Raw genomic sequence first — 19,846 nt, 5'->3', positions numbered from 1 at the left:
AATATCTGGTGGGTCTATAGAATCTGTAATTTAATCAAGCCAATGTCACAGGGAGCATCCTTCCTTCTCCTGATTCAGAGGGGTAGCGAATCACGATACAGCAGAATCCTAACCTAGGCCAATCAGTACTGACTTCAGATCAGTGAAATGTGGGCGGGAGGAAGGGTGAGCCACAGATGTGTTTGGATTGTCAGAGGATCATGTGATCTTTGTCATGTGACAGGGGTGCAGAGATGGGTGTGCACGTGGTGCTGGCACAGAGGGCCCTGCTGAAGTCCTGCTGTCTCCTGGCGATCGGTGAGTTCTCAAGCAATGCCCTTGTGTCCCTGGTTATTTCAGTTAACAGGGAGACAAATTTGCTCTCACTGATGCAGGGGGCGACCAGCTCCAGTCCTGGAGTGACGGTGTGTGCTGGTTTTTGTTCCAACCAATTATTTTGTTTCAATTTTCTGAATCACTCTACTGCGGGTTCACTCCTCTGCCAGTTTACCACAGTGAAATATATTTATGGGCTTATGTGGAGTCTGCTGCTCACGAGTAACCGACATCTGAGATCAAATAGATGAGTGGACTGCTGAAGTAATGGAGGGCAGAAGTTGGAATGAAATCCTGGACCGGATCAGCCCTAGCTGGATAGAATCATAACGGATTTAATTTTCTCTTCTCCCCCCCCCCCCCCATCTTGCATCACTCAGCCCATGCCCAGCTGCCCCCCTTCTCTCCCTCTCTCCCTGCCAAAATCAGCGTTCCTCCCCCCTGGCGTGCTCTCCCTCTGTCACAGCCTGACCTGGGCCTCCTCTTCTCCAACTCATCCCCATTTTCCTGCTCCCAGTCCCTGCTTGTGGTGCCTCCTGCAGGGGCCAGCTCCAGACCAGGGGTCCAGGCTTCCTTTGGGCCTTACTTCATCTCACAGGTAACAGGACCTGTGAGCTCACTCCACCCTTAACATACACACACACTCACAGACTCACACACACACACACACTCACAAACTCACACTCACACACACACATACACAAACTCTTGCATTCTTACACACACACACACACACACACAGACACATGCACACACGCACATACACACACTCACAGACTCACACACATGGTCACACTCACATACACACACACACCCACACCTACACACACACGCACGCACATGGTGTGTGCGCGTGTGTGTGTGTGAGAAACAATCATGTTCTGTTCACTCTGATCCAGTTGGTAGTGCAGTAAATGAATTCTGTCCCAAATTGTAATTGAAAGCCAGAAATGAGCAGTTTCAGATGCAAGAGAATCATTGGGGCAGGGAGTCATCTCACAAACCATGATGAATATCAGTTTCCATGACTGATGCTTTTCAGTCTCTCTCTCTCTCTCTCTCTCTGTCTTTCTCTGTCTTATTTTCTGACTCTGCCTGGTTGTTCTTTTGAAGTTCTGTAATATCTGTGTTTGAACAATGTCCCAATAAACAGGATTTCAAAAATCTAAATCTATCTCTCTCTCTCCCTCTCTCTCCCTCTCCCTCACTCTTTCTCGCAGCCCATCCCCAGCTCCCTCCCTCTCTCTCCACCTCTAACAGCCTCCCTCTTGTCTAAAGCTGTGGAAAGAGAGAGGGGTGGGGAGAGAGGGCCAAAGTTCAGGGTTCGGGTTTTGTTTCACTGGCGCGGTGCGGCCAGCAGAGGGTGCTGTGTCACGCTTCATGCCTTTAAGGAGACTGAGGAACAGAGAGCTTCCTGCAGTACACAGGTGCCCCTTCTGTGATGTGGCAGAACATGGGTCTGTGCTTGTGCCTGTTTGTACTGCTGTCTGTGTCTGTGCTGGTGCATTTTTTTGTTCTGCTGTCTGTGTTTGTGCTGGTGCATGTGTTTGTACTGCTGTCTGTGTCTGTGCTGGTGCATGTGTTTGTACTGTTGCATGTGTCTGTAGTACTCCTGTCTGTGTCCTAAAGCTTGCAGGTTTTCCTTCACTTTTGTTGTCTTTGGGCTTTTGCAGGCCCCTCTGGGGTTGTGCATCATTTCCCTCAGCCTACCAGAGGGCTGGTTTACAGAGGAGAGGAGACAAGGGTGGAGCCACAGACAGACCCACAAACTACACTACCGCCCCAGACACAGGCACCGAAACCGGGGCCGTCGCCACTGGGACACCCTCTCCACTCCAAGGAGCAAACCCAGCCACTCAACAGACTCCATTAAACTCTATTACTCCTCCAGCACAATCTCAGCCCCCAAACTGTCGCCCTCTGGCTGCATGGAGGACAAACTGCAGCAGTCCCAGAGAAGACTATATTACATCGGAGCTGTGACTCTGCCAGACAGGGCTGTAGCGAAAAATATGTCTGAAGAGGAATTGGGGTGTTCAGATGGGCAGGAAGAGGAGGAGCTGTGCTTGGATCCCAATGTACTGATTGGTTATCGCCGGGGGCCAGTTCGAGCTGGTCGACCAATCGGCGTATCTGTTAGTGTGAGGTCAAATTTCACTGGAGATTTTGTTGTCATCAGGTACATTCATTGAAATGACACTTTAACCCTTATTGTACTTTTAGACTGCAGGCTTTTATTATATCCATTTCTGAGCATCTCTTCCTTCGCACCTTTTTATTTTGATTTAGACTGCGTGTGAAGAAAGGGTTAATCTCTGTGTTGGCCCAGCCATCTTCTGCTGCATCTGAGTTCTGGTCTGTTTCCCTGGAGAGGAGCACAGGATCCAGGCACGACATCATCACTGTCATCTGTCTCAAAAGCGCCAGAGGCCAGAGAGGCAGCTTCAGGTATGCGGTGGGCCATTGTGATGTCATCATTGCTCAAAACACAGGCAAAGCACCTCAGGTCACAACATGCAGGGATAAAAATTAATGAGTGCTGGCACGTTGGTGTCATCACCTTTAGCATAGAAACCAAAGATGAGCTCCACCAATCAGGGAGTGCATTGGTAACAATAAATAGAACAACACTGATTGTGATTGGTGGATGCCCAGATCCCTGCAATGGTGGTGATCAGGACTTTAACTTTACTACAACTTTACTGGCATTGACAAAAACAAGGAAGCGACACTGGAGCAATTTTGCATTTCAACCAGGGATAACCATCTTCACCTTCCATTTTGGAAACATAGACATGACCTCTGCCAGTTATGGAGTTTGGAACTGCTGGTTGCCCGGGAACACTCTGAAAACCAGACCAGACGAGGCCACCATCCTACCCCTATACTGTTATCCCTGATTTAAACAGATATCACATCCAACAGAGATACTGGGAAAGAAATTAGTTCTTCAGAACAATTTTGAATGCCTGATACTACTTTCTCTCTTCCTCTCTCTCTCTCTCTCTCTGTCCCTCAGTCCCTCTGTTCTTCATCAGATGGCTTGTTTCTCACTGGATGGTTTGGAGCGAAGTTTTGGGGTTGCCATGACGGTGGCCGTACACTGGTGGGTGGAGTATTCAGGTCGCAACAACCCTCTCCCACCACACGAAGGAGTGGTGAGCACATTCTCCTTCACAGACAGGGAGATCGTAGGCATCGCCCCCATAACTGAGGTACTACCACCAGTAATAAGAATAATAAAAACAACTATAACAGTAGTAATATACTCATTATCATCATCACCATAATAATAATAATGCTCAACCTTTATATAGAGGCAATATTATATTCACTAGTTAATTTATCAGTTAAAGAATTGTATATCACCCTCACCTTCTTCCTTTGGTCTGAACTGGATAACTGCTCACTGCCATAAACTTGCTCTAAGAAACCATGTTTTTTTTGTTTTTGTTTTGTTTTTTGAACACAGAGCAACACAATCATCAATACTGCCATCTTGAACAGTCAGCCCGTGTCACTTCCTGTCATAGTGCTGGCAGTGGGCCATGATGGGGAGGTCTCTGATGTCACAGCTGCGGTCACCTGCCGTTCTGCTAACGAGGACATTGTTAAGGTAACGGCCCTGCAGTGTGAAATCTGCTGACAGGGCTTGAGCCAGCATCCTTACTGAAGTGTACTGAGAGAATGCTTCTACTTGAGTATAAGGAACCCAAGGGAACTAATACTTGTCGGCTGATTGGTAGGTTTCCAGTGACTGCTCCACCCTCTTTGTCGATGGGAGCGAATCGGGGGTGGGCAGCACCTGTGTGGGGGTGGAGTATCACCTTGGCACACTCAGTGGCACCCACTGCCTGTCCGTCTGGACGCCCGCAGTCCCTCTCCTGGTGTCGCTCTCGGACCCCGTCCTGAACACCATCGAGGGGTGGACACAGCACAGCGAGGGCCGGTGAGTCTCTGCCATCGCGCTGCACAGAATTAATTCCCACCATGCACCCTGCTCCTGCCGAATGCCCAAACTGGCCACCATGCACCCTGCTCCTGCAAAATGCCCAATCTGGCCACCATGCACCCTGCTCCTGCAGAATGCCCAATCTGGCTCCCTCAACCCGCCACCTTGGCAGAATCCATTTCACGTTTCAGCGCAGTGCAGCCCGCGAGCACCTGCTGAACCTGCGGGGGGGGGGGAGCGCCTGCTGAACCTGCGGTGGGGGGAGCGCCTGCTGAACCTGCGGGGGGGGGGAGCGCCTGCTGAACCTGCGGCAGGGGGGTCTACTCTTGTCCCAAAGGGGCCGGTGTGGGTGCAGGTTCTGGTTTCAGCCCAGCGTGAGGGATTCTATTGATGAAGGTCTTGATTGAAGCTCACGATTAGTTAATTTGTTTAATCAGGTGTTGATGCTGGTGTTGCTCTGTGGATGCAGGTGTTCTCCTGTCTACCAGCGATCTGCGGTCCAGGTGCTCGCACAGTTTGCTGCCCAGCCGCCTGTCGAGACGGGTCAGCTGACCTACATGCTGGGATCACCCGATTGGTTCATGGACGTGACTGAGCTGGTCCGTGATTGGCTGCTGGTGGAGAACCCAAGGGTGGCTGAGCTTGACGAGCGGACCTATCTGATTGGCCTACAGCCTGGAGTGACCTCACTACGAGTGAGTGGGCTTCCAAAAGTTAAAATAATCAATCAATCAGCAAGTCTTTATTTTTTTAACAGCCATTTTTTAGAGGTAATTAAAATAAACTAAAACATTTTTTTTAAACAGAAGACCTTTAGTTGAGAGAAAACAGTTGAGAGAAACTGGAAAATGTAACCCAACCCCATAAAAGGCTCACAAGCTCACCATCTGCAACATGGTGGGACTCAGAAAAGACAGGTTCCTAAAGATGGCTGCCAGTCAGCAGCCTAATCAAGCAATACATGGGATCCCTGAACAGACTGCAAAGGCTTCAGAGCTTCTCAGGCCTAGAGGCTGGCAGAAGGATGTTTCTAAGCAACTGCAGGGCAGGGGTAGGGTGAAGCTCATCTCTCTGAACTTCCAGGACTTTAGTACAGTCCCTTCCCAAGTCTTTTGTCCCCAGAGATGGGAAACAGAAATGTGTATGCCCTGTAACCTGTATAAATACCTTTGTATCTGATTTCCTTAACCACTGTTTCCTATCCCTGCCACCTGCTGGTCAGTACGTGGTATGGCACCTGAATATTTGACCAGCCAGGTAGTGGTCTGTCACCTAAACATGAAATAGTGATGGTCTGTGTGTGTGTGGTGGTGTGTGTGCATGAGCATGTGTGTGTGTTGGTGTGGAGGCGTTGAGATGGGCTTACACAGGGGTTTCTGTCTCTTCCTTTCTGAAGGATTGAGGAAGACATGACAGTTTCTCTGCCCCTCAGGTTGTATCTAGCCAATGGGATGGAGTCCTGGGCACCTGTGATGTCACTGTGACTGCGGACCATGTGACGCCTGGTGACCTATCAGTCCAGCTGGTGGGAGGACTTAGTCTGTCAGTCACTGCAAACCCAACCCACCCCTCCGTAGTCACGGCAACGGCTATGGCTCACAACATTCTGTACAGCCATGGGCAGGTTAGTGGGAGACCTGACCACAGATTCTTTAGCCTCACCAGATACTCATCTCTTTCGTCCCTTCCATCCTATCTGCTTCTTAAAGGAAAAATATACCTAAAAACTTATTTGTATATATTTGTTATATAAATATATTTGTTTACTAGCTGCAGACATATATATAAATACCCAAAACATGTAATGCTTTCTTTATAAGATAGCACTCTACAGATTTCAGGAATTACCCCTGACAGCTTATGTTGGAAGAACTCCACTTACAACAAGTACATCGGCCTTCATGCTCTCGGCAACTTGGTATTATCTTTACAATGTCAAACTAAAACATGCACACTTATCTGGATACCTGCCCTCTGTCATTTGTGAAATTCACAGGAAAGTGTTCCTGTCTATTACACTGTATCTTGAAAGAGCACATGCAGTCATTCCAGTGTTTTATTTGCCTCAAACTCCCATAGTTCCTTGCAAAGCCTTTAACATTGAGCAGATGTCCATCCGTCCAACCGTCCATCTATTATCTAACCTACTTATTCCTGGTCAGGGTTGTGGGGGACCTGGAGCCTATCCCAGCATGCAGTGAGAGGCAGAACCCTGGACAGATCGCCAATCCATCACAGGGCACCACTACTTTGTCACTCTTACATATACAAGCATATGAAAGAAGAATTTTGTTCTGAATATTGGTGAACATGGATGTGATTGCACAGGGATTTTTGTTTGTGTCCTAAAAGGGTCTGGTAAATGTCCAGTAAAATGGCCAGTATTAAATCAGAGTCCAGTAGAGAATGTATGCATTCTGTAAGAGTTGATGTAACACTGAACATTTACTGTGTACCTACGTTACTGTGTTTGTGTCTCTCAGGAAGCTGCCTTCAGCATTTGGCTCCAGTTCAGTGATGAAACGGCCACGCTGGTCTCCGCCTTCGACCCCGCCCCCTATTCCCTGCGGCTGTCCTCATTGGCTGACACTGTGGTCACAGTGACGCCCGGGCCAACCCAGCGAGTGGTTGCCCAGGGCGATGGGGGTGGACCTTTGCTGAGGGCAGAGCTGCTGGTCTCCACCTGTCCAGCTCAGAAGCAAGCAGCCAATGAGAGAGGAGGAGGAGGAGGAGGAGGGGGAGGGATTAAGAGGCTAGCCAGGGGCTCTGGTTGGGTGCGGGTGAAGCTGGACTGGGAGCTCCACCCTGACAGCAGTGAGGTGCCCGGGTTCCAGGTGCTGGAAATCTCTCAGGTGTTTCCGGACTCCGAGAGTGAGCTGTATGAACCGAGCAATTCCTCCAGAGGCTACGGCCAGGACAGGGAGGAGGATGACGAAGATGAAGGTGTCGATGGTGGCAGGGATAGCAGCCTGGGGGCGGGCACCAGGACCCACCTGGAGAGAGCAGTCCTTACGCCCAGCCATGATGGGGGCGGGGTGTACCTGCACCCCAGCAAAGACACGGGGGACGGGGGGGAGAGGGAGCTGGAGGTGGGAGTGGGAGTGGGGGCCATGCTCTCCCTCTTATGCCTCTCCGCACTCCTCTTCCTGGCAAACTTTCTCCCCTGTGCCCTGCGGAAGAGAGGGAAGAGGAGGAGGAGGGAGAGAGGAGGCCAGGGGCCGGAGGAGGAAGAGCACAGAGAGAAAGCAGGGGATGGTGAGAAAGGAGGAGAGGAAACAGAGGAGCGCATGAGGAGTGGACTTGGCTAGCCGTCACACAGACACCTGTCTGATGCAGGACCTCACTGTAACTGTGGCTCTGTAAACCTGCCCGTGTCTACCTCTACATTTACCACACACCCTACTGTACACCCCAACACTCAGCTCTGGGAGTTGTAGTCTTCAATTAATCCTAAACCCCCTAGACACTCAGCTCTAGGAGTTGTAGTGTTCAATTAATCCTACACCCCCCCCCCCCCCCAAAACACAGAGGTCTGGGAGTTGTAGTCCTGAACCCTCTGACCTCAGAGAGAGTGTCAGCTGGAATTCTGGGCCCCCTGAAAGAATATTTCTCTCCTTTTAATAAAAAAATTTGATTCTCTTTAGATGTGATTACCCCCCCCCCCCCCCCCCCAAGTTGTGGGCACCTAGAATCGTCACCACCTCTCACCTCTTTAGGCACGGCCCTCTTTAGGGTCAAGTGACAGGGGTGTAGAGCACAATCAGACCTTTGCCATAGACTCTATAGGCTAGGATACGCAGCTTTGTGTGGTTAAGTTCTCTTCACTATTGAAGCTGAAACATTCCTAATTTGATATTCTGAAAATTAATTCAGGGACCTGAACAACAGCAATACTGTGGCAGTGGACATTCTGTCCTGTAATACATCATCAGAAGCTCCTCATACCGACCGCAACAAGGACAAGAGGAAGGCAGGAGTTGAGTATCTGGTGAGCCTAGAGAATCTGTGCTTTTGTGCACGTTTGTAAATTTTAAAGTTTTAACTGTTTTTTTGTTGCTATTTGTGTCAGTGCTGCATTTGCCCTCTTTACATGACAGTGTTCATTCCCTGCAGTGACTCTGTCAAAGCAGCAGCACAGATCCAAGCCTTCCTCTGTTCAGCAGTGTAGGGTACTGAATTGAGCAAATGTAAATTAGCTACTCCTTTATTCATGTACTTTCTGATTTTATGATTCTGGATGCATTTCATCGTGATTTTACTTTAAGTCTATTGGCTAATTAATTAACTTTTTTGTATTTTAAATGGCATCAGTCATTTTTGTTTCAAGAAAAAAAATTTGTTTTGTTTTTCTTGCTGCTGGTTTGATGTTACTTTGTTATCTTATTGGATTCAGTGATATTTCCTCAGTCTTGGATGGCAGGAGATGGCTTTAGACAGGAAAGTCAACACTATTCAACAAATTTGACTGAAACTACTCATTGCAGCCAAATAAATAAATATTGACGTTCATACAAATAAATTATTGAGTTGAGGTCAAGTGCGGTCAAAGTCAAGTACCTGATGCATGTGAACATGTTGGTCTGCGGTGGTGTGCATTACCAAAGGAGAAAGCAACGGTCCTAACTCTGCTTTTACTTCATTTATTGCATTGATTTTTCTAAACCCTTCATTGTAATAAACAATTGTGTAGCCAACACACGACGGCGTCTGAGAGCTCAGGTGAGGGCATTTGTACGCAACATAAGCACGGAAGTGCAAGAGAGGTGGAAGGTTCTTGCTATGCACAACTCGGTGAACGGTCCTGGTTTTGCGCTACGTACCACTTTCGGAAAACAAGACGCCTGATTCCATGTAGAACGAGCGGCGGGGAAACACTGAAAACTTCAAAAGAACAAGTGAGTGTCCTAAAATGTGAAACTTTATCACGAACATGCTAGAGGAAGCCCAGTGGGATTAATCAAAGTTCTCGAATTTAATGAAGATAGGTGGTTTGGAAATCGAAAGTAGGACGACATTAGCATAAGAAAGTTAATGAGCAAATAAAATGTTTATTATTATTATTATTATTGTTTCCCATTATACCGCAGTGGTTATTATCTGGTGATATATTTCAGTTGGATTGTGCGGAGAGGAATCCGTATAGTCTCATGGTCATGATCAGCGGAGAGCGTGCTCGGTCCTGCGCACTCGCAGGCTGGAGCTCGAAGCTCCCATCTCGCCCTTGCCAAAAGTCCTCTTGTGGTATCGTACGCTACTTTAGTATTGGAGAAATATTATAATAAATACCAATTACAGTGAAAATGTGCACCATTGTAAGACGCAAACGGGAGGTTAAAGCTGGTGTAGGCAATTTTTATGTTTTATATATTTTATATAATTTGTATAATTTTATATAATTGTCAAGGGACCACCAAAAAACGTTCACTTGTGTGAAGGGGTTTCATTCTTGGGTCGTTTGTGTGGAACTGAATTGATTCTGCCTCACGCAGACAGTTGGCATGAATAACATACTTCCCTTAGTCGAGCGCCTGAAAGGCGCGAAAAGCTTTCAAACGACTAGCAGCCATACTGTCACAAAGTAGACTGGCCAATAGAGACGCACCACTTGCGCTTCCGTGTATATCCCGCCCATGCGATTGTGTTGAACTTGAAACCGAAATTTCAACTCGCTATAACGCTCTAGGTAAAGTAAGCAATGAAGTTGAGAAGAAACAGTTTATGAAGGACGTCATGGTTATAGAGTACTTGATATATAAAAAGCTTATGATTCTTTGTGGAAAGAGGGACTGTTGATAAAAATGAACAAGGTAGGTATCAATGGAAAGCTGTACACCAAAAAACGTTCACTTGTGTGAAGGGATTTAATTCTTGGGTAGTTTGTGTGGAACTCTGGGAGGGTGAGGAATTGATTCTGCCTCACGCAGACAGGTGGCATGAATAACATACTTCCCTTAGTCGAGCGCCTGAAAGGCGCGAAAAGCTTTCAAACGACTAGCAGCCATACTGTCACTCCAAAGTAGACTGGCCAATAGAGACGCACCACTTGCGCTTCCGTGTATATCCCGCCCATGCGATTGTGTTGAACTTGAAACCGAAATTTCAACTCGCTATAACGCTCTAGGTAAAGTAAGCAATGAAGTTGAGAAGAAACAGTTTATGAAGGACGTCATGGTTATAGAGTACTTGATATATAAAAAGCTTATGATTCTTTGTGGAAAGAGGGACTGTTGATAAAAATGAACAAGGTAGGTATCAATGGAAAGCTGTACACCAAAAAACGTTCACTTGTGTGAAGGGATTTAATTCTTGGGTAGTTTGTGTGGAACTCTGGGAGGGTGAGGAATTGATTCTGCCTCACGCAGACAGGTGGCATGAATAACATACTTCCCTTAGTCGAGCGCCTGAAAGGCGCGAAAAGCTTTCAAACGACTAGCAGCCATACTGTCACTCCAAAGTAGACTGGCCAATAGAGACGCACCACTTGCGCTTCCGTGTATATCCCGCCCATGCGATTGTGTTGAACTTGAAACCGAAATTTCAACTCGCTATAACGCTCTAGGTAAAGTAAGCAATTAAGTTGAGAAGAAACAGTTTATGAAGGACGTCATGGTTATAGTGTACTTGATATATAAAAAGCTTATGATTCTTTGTGGAAAGAGGGACTGTTGATAAAAATGAACAAGGTAGCTATCAATGGACGGAGTGTGGCACAGTGGGTAAGGAACTGCGCTTGTAACCGAAAGGTCGTAGGTTCGAATCCCGGGTAAGGACACTGCTGTTGTACCCTTGAGCAAGGTACTTAACCTGCATTGCTTCAGTATATATCCAGCTGTATAAATGGATACAATGTAAAGTGCTATGTAAAAAGTTGTGTAAGTCGCTCTGGATAAGAGCGTCTGCTAAATGCCTGTAATGTAATGGAAAGCTGTACACCTGAGTGAAATAATGTATATTAAATAGAACACTTATAAAGTAAAAGTAGGATTTGAAATTTCTGATGTGTATAGGATTGATAATGGAATACCACACTGGGGTCCTTTTATTCCCATACTATTTAACATTATGATCAACAAATATCTCTGAGAACACTGGTATTGACCTTACACAGGTGATGGAGCCATTTGGAAAAGGGGAATAAATTTACCTTAAGTCCTTGAAGTTTACATCAATATTCAGAAAGCCATAGATAATGTTGGAAAATTGTCATATAATTGGGGATTCAAGCTCTCTGTGGCAGAATCAGGTGACATGCTTTTCACAATAAAAATGAACAGATAGCAATATAGTAAGGATGTTATATAATAATCAACGGAGAGGGTAAAATACTCTAAAAACTTAGGATTGTGGCTTGATCAAAAAGACACATGGAAACATCATATAATACATGTAGAGGCTAAATGCAAAAAGGAAAAATTAAACCTTATGAGATGTGTTTCTGGATATGACTGGGGCATGAACAAAGAGTCAGTGCTGCATATCTGTCTCTAATGAGATCTGCCACTGATTATTCTTGTGTAATATATGGAGCAGCAACTAACTCTGCATCAGAAACCATTGACTGAGTACAGTGCAGAGCACTAAGTACTGGTGCAACTAGAAAAACTCCCATAAATGCTTTACTTATCGAAATGAGTGAATTACCTCTACACTTGAGGAAAACTATGATCGTTGGCATACCGGGTTAAACTGCAAGGAACAGAAAAGGGAGATGTTGCATCAGTGGGGCTCCAAAATGGCTGGGAATGGGAATACTCGGAATGCACAGGGATAGGATTTGGGTGGACTATAGGCCAAAAAATTGAATATTGTATAATGAATAAAATTTGATACAGCCCTACCGTGGTGTTAGGTAATGTACCTCCATGGATATATCCTGACCCTAAAAATAGACTTGCAATTAAGCAGAAAAAAAGAGTTGTCAGAGAGGCAAATTCATAAAATTGAATATATAATGAAAATGTGTCTAAAAAACAGATATTACAACTACTTGGTCTACACAGATGGTTCTAAAGACCCAAGTGATGGACATGTAGGTGCTGGTGTGTGTATCCCAGAATCAGATTCAAGTATATGCAAAATAATTTCTAACCGCTTATCAGTGTACACAGCAGAAATAATAGCTGTAATTTTACCCTGCAATGGGTGTAAAACCAGACAGAGTGGTAATCTGTTCAGACTCCACTGCTGCAATATTAAGTTCAACCTCAGCCCAAACGTTCAGACGCAACCTGCTAACCTATCAGTGGTGGCGTTAAACCTTCCACGATTGGGCATATATGTATATTTCTGTTGCATTTCTGCTGATGTTGGACTTAAAGCATAGTGTTGTGAGGTTTACTCAGGTGAACGGAGTTTCAACAACCAATCAGAATTCGAGACTTATTGAAATAACACGGACACGACAACAGTTTAGAAATAAAGAATATACATTTATTGGTTATGATAATGAGTTGGTAACAGGTTAATTGTGTAATATGTGTAATATGATGAATAAGATTATACGAGGAAATTATGATTTTGCAATGGCTAAACATAAGAGGCTGGCAGTACTACCATTTAACGAAGGTTCGCGTTATTGGTTAGTGATACGCTACTCTATGTTACTCGGTTAATTCGTTACATTAGTCACATAAACTACAAGGTCAAGGAATTTGCTATTCCACACCAACATACGCATAACAAACAAAACACAACAACAAACAGCAATAAAACAACCTAAACAGGTATTTAAAAGTTCATTCTATGTTATACTTTGATGTCAGTGTCAAATGTGTCAAGTATGTGTTCCAGTACTTAACGGTGATAATAAGGGAGGCCAGTCCTTAATTCCGTTAGGTGATGCTCGTTCAGCTCGTTCAGCTCGTCAGCTGGTCCCAGGGGTCCGTGGCAGGTGTGCAGGGACTTGGAAAACTTCTTCTATGAAGTCGAGGTCGCGACGGGTTACAGTCAAGACGACGAGTGTGCACAAATCTTCCACCTGGGTCCTAGTCGCAAGGGCGATACGGACGAAAAGTACGCAGATACGTGTTCCTCAAACAGCTGTAGATGGGAAATAAGCCGGCTTGGTTTATTCCGCGGACGTGGCAGGCCAACTCAGGCAAGTCACTGACACGACAGAACCCCACGTGTGATCTCTGTAATGTGATTGGTTTATTCTTTTGGCCACGCAAACATTTGCTTGGCTTGCGGTACTGGAGCAGTCAATGAAATGTGAACAGATAGACCATTGATTACTGTGTTAATGTTTAAGCTTGTTAATCGAGCTCCCCATTACTCCAAAAAGGGGGTGTTCCTTGCAAGCTGATGCTTAATTGATCACGCATAGAGTTTATTGCAGGGTCAGAGATTTGGTTTACCAAAAAAGTCTGGGAGCCAGAGGCCCCAAAGTTCCTGTGTATAGTTGTGCATTCTTACTGTAGAAAATGGATGATAAAATGGATAAAAGAGTTCTGAAATTGAACAGTGAGGGTGAGGCAACATCACTAATAAAACACGGCAAACATGCAGGATATGCATTCCAAGGGTTGGGAATATTACAAGATACAGAGATTTGTTAAAGTAAAATCATATACAGGAAGATGCAGGAGAGAAGATGTTACTCTCTCTTGGCTTAGATTTGGACTCACAGGATGAAATGCAACACTTTATATCACAAGAGAGCATCTGATAAATGTGAGAGATGTAAATGTACAGAAAACGTAGAACATGCTCTTAGAATGCAAGAAATACGATGCTGAAAGAGAGACTTTGTGGAAGGATGGGTGAAATTGGCAGAGAATGGAGCATCAAAGTATTGTTGGAGATTGGGGACACGCAGTGGGAGTTAAACAGGGCATTATTTAAACAATGTAAATAGAGGGTTAATATATAGAATGTAAATCAGTAATGTAATCAGCATGGTACTACACACTTTGTTACAGTAGGTGGCAAGATGTGCCTTTACGCAAATTTACAACCCGCCATTAAGCCAAAGACAAGCAACTCACAAAAACTTTAACACTCTTCCAAAATTTCAACATGCAGCCTTTCAGCACGCAACCATAACTAACACGTGAAATCTTCTACACCCAATCAAATTTTCACGGTGTGAAAGGTTTAAAGGGTTTGTCTTCAGCCAGACTGTCAGAGCTAGCCAGCTGAGCCACAGCGGAGAAGAGTCTCTTCCTGCTTCTGTTGTGATTTACTAGAGAGACTGTTTCAAACTCACAATGGCAATTAAGGAAATTTCACATAAGTTCTTTTCCTTCCACCATTACATTTTCAGATCTTTCAGTAACATTCCCTGCTGGACATGACAACTGCAAGTTTTGGAGTCCTTGTTGGGCTTCTGTTGGGTGAGTAACTTAGGCTACACACATGCATTTTGCATAAATAAAGGTATGTGGATTCACAAGGTCTGATGAGTCGTTTAAGGCAGATTAGATGAGAGATATTCTCCCATCAATTTGCAATGTGAGAAGAAAAATTAACTGCATTTCACAGCAAGAACAGTGCATATACATTATACAGTATTTACACAGTATTTATGTCTCTGGCTGTTTTTTATTCTTAATTCTCAGCCTCATAATAGCTTTCTTGACTTTCATTGGCACAACTCTGGTTCTTGTTGCAAATGCCAGCAACAGATTCCAAATGTAATCAAAAGGCTAGAATCAAGACTAGATACTGAAAGCTCTCTTATACCTGCACTAGGCAAACAACTAAACACACCTGACTAATCAGAAAACCCTGAAACACCATTTGTCCCCGACATTATGATGCCCTGAAATAAGGGGTCTATGTATAAAAAGTGCAGTCATTTCTGCATGGTGAAACCCTTGAATAAAAGCTGAGAGACTGCACTTTAGCCACATTTATGAACTGTTAAAATAGTGGAGACCAGACCCAAATTAAGGAAAATATTTATTTGTCCCCAACATAATGGAGCTCACAGTATAAACTGAGTTGTTTTCTCTTATGCATGAAAAGTCCAACACTGAGATTTCTCTTACGCTGACTGAGCATCCAGCTTTGCGCTTGTTCTCATTCTTCCACCCCTAGCCCAGCTGGCAGTATTCTGTGTGGGTTTATCTGTGAGCGTCGGCGATTCCCTCACTCTTCCCTGCCATGGAGACCCCAGCAGGGATGTGGAGTGGCGGTTTCAGCAGTATGAGTATCCTGAGTGGCTGCCCGTGGCCGAACTCCACACCGGATCCTTTTCCCCAGGATGCGGCTTCCAGGGACGGGTGGAATCCTTCTACCTAACAGAGCCGGGAAACTACAGCCTCACCCTCAGTCCTCTGGTGTACAGTGACCTCGGCATTTATGAATGCCGATACATGGATGGGATCATACTTTCAGATGTGAAACTGGAAATTAGAGGCAAGTACACGTCACCTTTTTTCCTACAGATTTAGTGAATGTTTTTGGTGTTTGTGGATTTGATAGCCCAAAAAGTTTATTTTTTTGACAAAGGATATTACTATTATTATTCTTATGATTGTTTTTGGGGGGGACAGGATGATTCCAGTCTGTATAAAACCCACAAGCCTTAGGTGGTTTGCAGTAGACAGCATATGCTGCATCAGAGCCTTCATCTACCCCAAGCAACATGGTTGAGCTGTTCAATTCCCTCACTCACTCACTCAGGCCCATCAAGTGTTCCCGTAGCAATGGGAAATTCTGCCAATCTTCCTTGCTTTGGGAATATTAATATACAAGCGTGTGCTGATGATCTGGATATCCTCTGGATGAGAGATGGAGAGAACGTTTACCAGCTACATAAGAACACCATCGCATATGGGCCCAGGTTTGAGAACAGAGCTTCAGTTTCCCCAGAACAAGCCCTCTATGGAAACATGTCTTTAACCATCAGACAGACACGGTTTTCAGATGAAGGCAAATACCAGTGCTTCTACAGCAGTCCAAAAGAGAGTGGGAACCCAGATTCTATCAGACTCCTTGTTACAGGTAAAATTAAATCTTCAGTTTTGTAGAGGGGCCATTCTTTCTTAAATTACTTATAATCAGTGTAAACGTAAAAATATTTAATAATTTACAGAAATATTGTGTAATGTACCTCACATTTGATGAAAAATGACACCAGTAATTTTTGCATGCCATAATTTGCCATATATTATTTTGACCTTTTATCAAGCTGACTGCTGTTGATAATGTGTTCATATCCCCTGTAAATATACATGAAAATGTAAAATATGTAAATATGTAAATGAGTTCCCTGCCCTCACAGGCCACCCACCCCAGAACCTCACAGTGGAAGCCGGTGGTTTGCTCTCCATACCGCTCTATACCGCAGACCCAGTGAGGGTAACATTCAGTGCAGGCCTTGGTTCAGATGAGGTGCTGATGCTCGATGCAAATAAAGGCCCAGCCAGGTATGGGGAGCGTTGTGCTCAGAGATGTGAGCTTCTGGCCCAGAACTACACCCTTTTGCTGTGGAGTGTGACACTGGAGGATGCCGGAGTCTACAAGGTGACCGATCCTGAGACTAACAAGACCATCAGCTCTGTCTCTCTGGAAGTCTCAGGTACGATCCTCCTCTTCAGCTCTGTGTGTTTGTGCAGATGCAGGGCTCAGCATCTTATTGGTCCACTCTGTTATTCCACTGAGTTATGGCTGCGTAAAGCCATTGGGAAAATAAAGATAATAACAATAATATTAATATAAAATATATAATTATTTTTTCACAATGCTTCATGTTTTATTGTCCTGTTGAGCACAGTACACATAAGAGACACAAAACTATAGGTTTTAGGCGAATGGTTTTGCAGTCTTAGGCTATGGTTTCTAAGATGTAGCCTAGCTTTGTGAATTTGTCTTTTTTCCACGGAATTGCTAAACAAAACAGTTATCAAACAATGATTGTAGCCCATCAGTCTACTAAGGCCTGACAATTATTGGAAAAAAGCTGGATTCCCTTTTTATTAGTGTACTATGCTTATGGAATTAGCATAAAATGAGTATTTTCACAATACCGTTGAATTTACTGAAATGTATCAGTCTATGGACTACCTGGCTCCAGAAAGTATGAAAATGGCCTGTTGAAGCCTTTAGTGTAGGGTTTCGCCTCTATCTGGCCACAAATCACTGTACTGGGTTCACTGTCTGTAAAGTAAAGTCGGCGAAATTGCTCTGATGCTTTTAAGCTTTTTTGTTGCACATAAAATGTCCAAGGAAAGAGCCGTGGCTTAACTGAGAGTAAAATAATGTCACTATAGCCCCCCCCCCCCCCCCATCCTCATAACAGAATCATGCAAATCTGGAAAAACTTCCCCCCTGTCCCCTTTCTTGATCTTGTCTTGACCTTACTGCTGCGTTTGATACAGTTGATCCTGATGGTGACCCTGGCCCACAAACTGGTATCTCTGCAATTTCAACGGGGTGTACTTTTCCTACCCCATGGCAGGGCTGTATCACAGAAACCCACTGCTTCAGCTCTTAGTGCAGGAGTTCCCCAGGGCTCCATCTCAGAGTCCCACTGCCTTAGCGCTTAGTGCAGGAGTTCCCCAGGGGTCAATACCAGAGTCCTGCTACCTTAACCCTTTGTACTAGAGTTCCGCAGGGGTCCATCCTCGGCCTCACCCGTTTTCCTTGTGCATGCTCTTTTCTCAGTAACATAGCTTCTCCTATCACTGCTGTGCTGTGTTGAGCTCACAGAGCTGAGTCTCTGTTCTCCATCCACGAATAGTGCAGATTTCCTCACACAACAAGCCTGTCTTGAGTTATATTTGCAGTTGAATGCTCTCAACTTAAACCTCTGCCTACCCCTATCTCCATTACCCTTGGTACTACAATGGTATCCGCGTTCTGGAGTGCTAAGAATCAGCGTATTTCCAGATAGCGAGCTGTTACTGAGAGCTGCTGATTCCTCCCCACACCCTACAGCAGTAAAATCAGTCCTTTGATGGTTATCAGCCCTACCCAGCTCATTGTGCAGGCCCTGGTGCTGTGTGAGTGAAGTACTGGGCCTCTCTCCCTGCTGGTCCCGCTCTGTGTGCTGCCAGCCTCATCCAGCTGGTACAGAACACAGCTCCTTTCCTCTGTCATCACCTGATCTACCTGCCTGTCACTCCTCTGCTCACCGCTCCACTGCTCACCTGGCTAATGGTGCAGCCCTGGATGTTTTGCTTTACATCAAGGACCACAGTGGAAATAAGCTTTCAACTTTTTTTGTGCCAAAGCAAGGCTCTGTTTTTTGTTTTTCAAATAGAACAAATAAATAAATAACACCACCCTCCTCAAAGCACATTTTCTATTGAAACCACGACATCCACAGTCTCCTCCCACCTACGCTGGTACTTCCTGTTATGTTGTAGGTTTACATAGTTACTTCAGTGCCTACTGCTAATGTGCTACTACAGTTAGTCAGACTGCTAACTTTGCATCAGCTCTGCTTGTGGTATGAACCTTCATGGAAGCACTTTTTACAAGTCCCTCTGGATGTTTGCTAAATGTAAATGGATTATAATTGTTATTGTTCTTGTTATTTTTATTATTGTTGTTATTATTATCATTATTTTTGTTATTAATATTATTATTGTAGTCTTCCTGCCTGATTATTACCTGCTCTGCTCCATTTCTCCTAAACGAGTCCCTCTTTCCTTCTTAGCCCCTCCTCTCTCTGCTGGAGCAGTGGCTGGGATAGTGCTGGGAGTGCTGGGAGTGCTGGGAGTGCTGCTGGTGTTGGGGCCCTTTGCTTTCTGGAAGTTCCTCAAAAAGCCAGCAAAGCCTGCAGTCTGTTACCAAGCAGCCAGTGCTGAAGATCAGAACAGCTCCAGCAGCAGAGCAGCAGTCATTCTGATTCCTGACAGCCCTGAACCATTTCTTCTTGGCCGATACGGATCCTGCTCTCCCCGAATCCGATCTCCCTGTGTCCAAAACAAATCCTTCTCCCACTGAACCCCATCTCCCCATGTCCGAATCGGATCCTTCTCCCACCGAACCCCATCTCCCCGTGTCCGAATCGGGTCATTCTACCACCAAATCTTATCTCCTCAAACCTGAAACGGAGCGCTCCGACCTGATTGAAAGGCAGGGGAAAATGTCTGAGAGTGTGGAACCACTATGGCAATGCGCTGTACCTGCAGGGGAATCTACTGGCATGAATTTATTTGGATCTGACATGAAAAGGTAGAGGGACAGAGGGGAAGGGACACACTTTTGACGCCCCTTCACCAAAATTTCTATTGCTACTGAGTTTGTAGTGAGCATGCAGACACACCTCAGACACACAGACACAGGCCCCCTCAGTACGCTCACTAAATTCACAGACCTCCCGTTTTTAATTGTGTTCCTCCATGAAGTCACTTTAGCCTGTCCAGACAAAAAATGCAAAAAAGATACCTTATGAAATACCTTGGTACCAAAATAGAAATCCCAGGTGCTCAAAAGCCAGACTGTCCTTCTGACACGCCTCCTCCAACAAACAAAAAATCAACCTGGCACAGTATGAGAGGGGGAGAGAGAAATGTATTAGTTTATTTCAAATATGCTTTATTGAATTCACATGATTCTCAATAAATACACAAAAATAATATTTGTGGAAAAAATACAAAAAATACAATAAACTGATATAAAAAT

The 19,846-nt window shown here is 45.0% G+C and overlaps 2 protein-coding genes across 11 annotated transcripts in view; both read left to right on the top strand.

Moving 5' to 3' along the window:
* The window catches only part of LOC118227591 (transmembrane protein 132C-like), an 8,984-nt gene extending 1,086 nt beyond the window's left edge, over positions 1-7,898 (top strand). For 4 of the 5 annotated variants that reach the window (XM_035418206.1, XM_035418205.1, XM_035418204.1 and 1 more), the window contains 11 exons: positions 224-297; positions 696-913; positions 1,536-1,742; positions 1,989-2,494; positions 2,605-2,763; positions 3,335-3,530; positions 3,788-3,931; positions 4,062-4,264; positions 4,737-4,962; positions 5,700-5,891; positions 6,751-7,898. In XM_035418206.1, coding sequence (XP_035274097.1) covers positions 234-297; positions 696-913; positions 1,536-1,742; positions 1,989-2,494; positions 2,605-2,763; positions 3,335-3,530; positions 3,788-3,931; positions 4,062-4,264; positions 4,737-4,962; positions 5,700-5,891; positions 6,751-7,575 — 2,940 coding nt within the window. In that variant the 5' untranslated portion in view covers positions 224-233 and the 3' untranslated portion in view covers positions 7,576-7,898. The remainder of the gene's footprint in view (positions 1-223; positions 298-695; positions 914-1,535; positions 1,743-1,988; positions 2,495-2,604; positions 2,764-3,334; positions 3,531-3,787; positions 3,932-4,061; positions 4,265-4,736; positions 4,963-5,699; positions 5,892-6,750) is intronic. The other variant, XM_035418207.1, reaches the window with a different exon arrangement.
* A 1,111-nt stretch (positions 7,899-9,009) lies between these two features.
* The window catches only part of LOC118227592 (V-set and immunoglobulin domain-containing protein 1-like), a 43,261-nt gene continuing 32,424 nt past the window's right edge, over positions 9,010-19,846 (top strand). Inside the window, exons 1-6 of one of the 6 annotated variants that reach the window (XM_035418218.1) lie at positions 9,010-9,162; positions 14,532-14,601; positions 15,308-15,628; positions 15,896-16,216; positions 16,497-16,793; positions 18,876-19,595. In XM_035418218.1, coding sequence (XP_035274109.1) covers positions 14,559-14,601; positions 15,308-15,628; positions 15,896-16,216; positions 16,497-16,793; positions 18,876-19,165 — 1,272 coding nt within the window. In that variant the 5' untranslated portion in view covers positions 9,010-9,162; positions 14,532-14,558 and the 3' untranslated portion in view covers positions 19,166-19,595. Of the gene's footprint in view, positions 9,163-11,284; positions 11,786-14,529; positions 14,602-15,307; positions 15,629-15,895; positions 16,217-16,496; positions 16,794-18,875; positions 19,596-19,846 lie in introns of those variants that run through there. The other 5 variants (XM_035418210.1, XM_035418214.1, XM_035418220.1 and 2 more) reach the window with 5 other exon arrangements.

Source organism: Anguilla anguilla, chromosome 5 (assembly GCF_013347855.1).
Source record: "Anguilla anguilla isolate fAngAng1 chromosome 5, fAngAng1.pri, whole genome shotgun sequence".
Lineage (NCBI taxonomy): Eukaryota > Metazoa > Chordata > Actinopteri > Anguilliformes > Anguillidae > Anguilla > Anguilla anguilla.
Note: the sequence above shows the minus strand (reverse complement) of the source record. Positions and strands in the feature narration are given on the sequence as shown.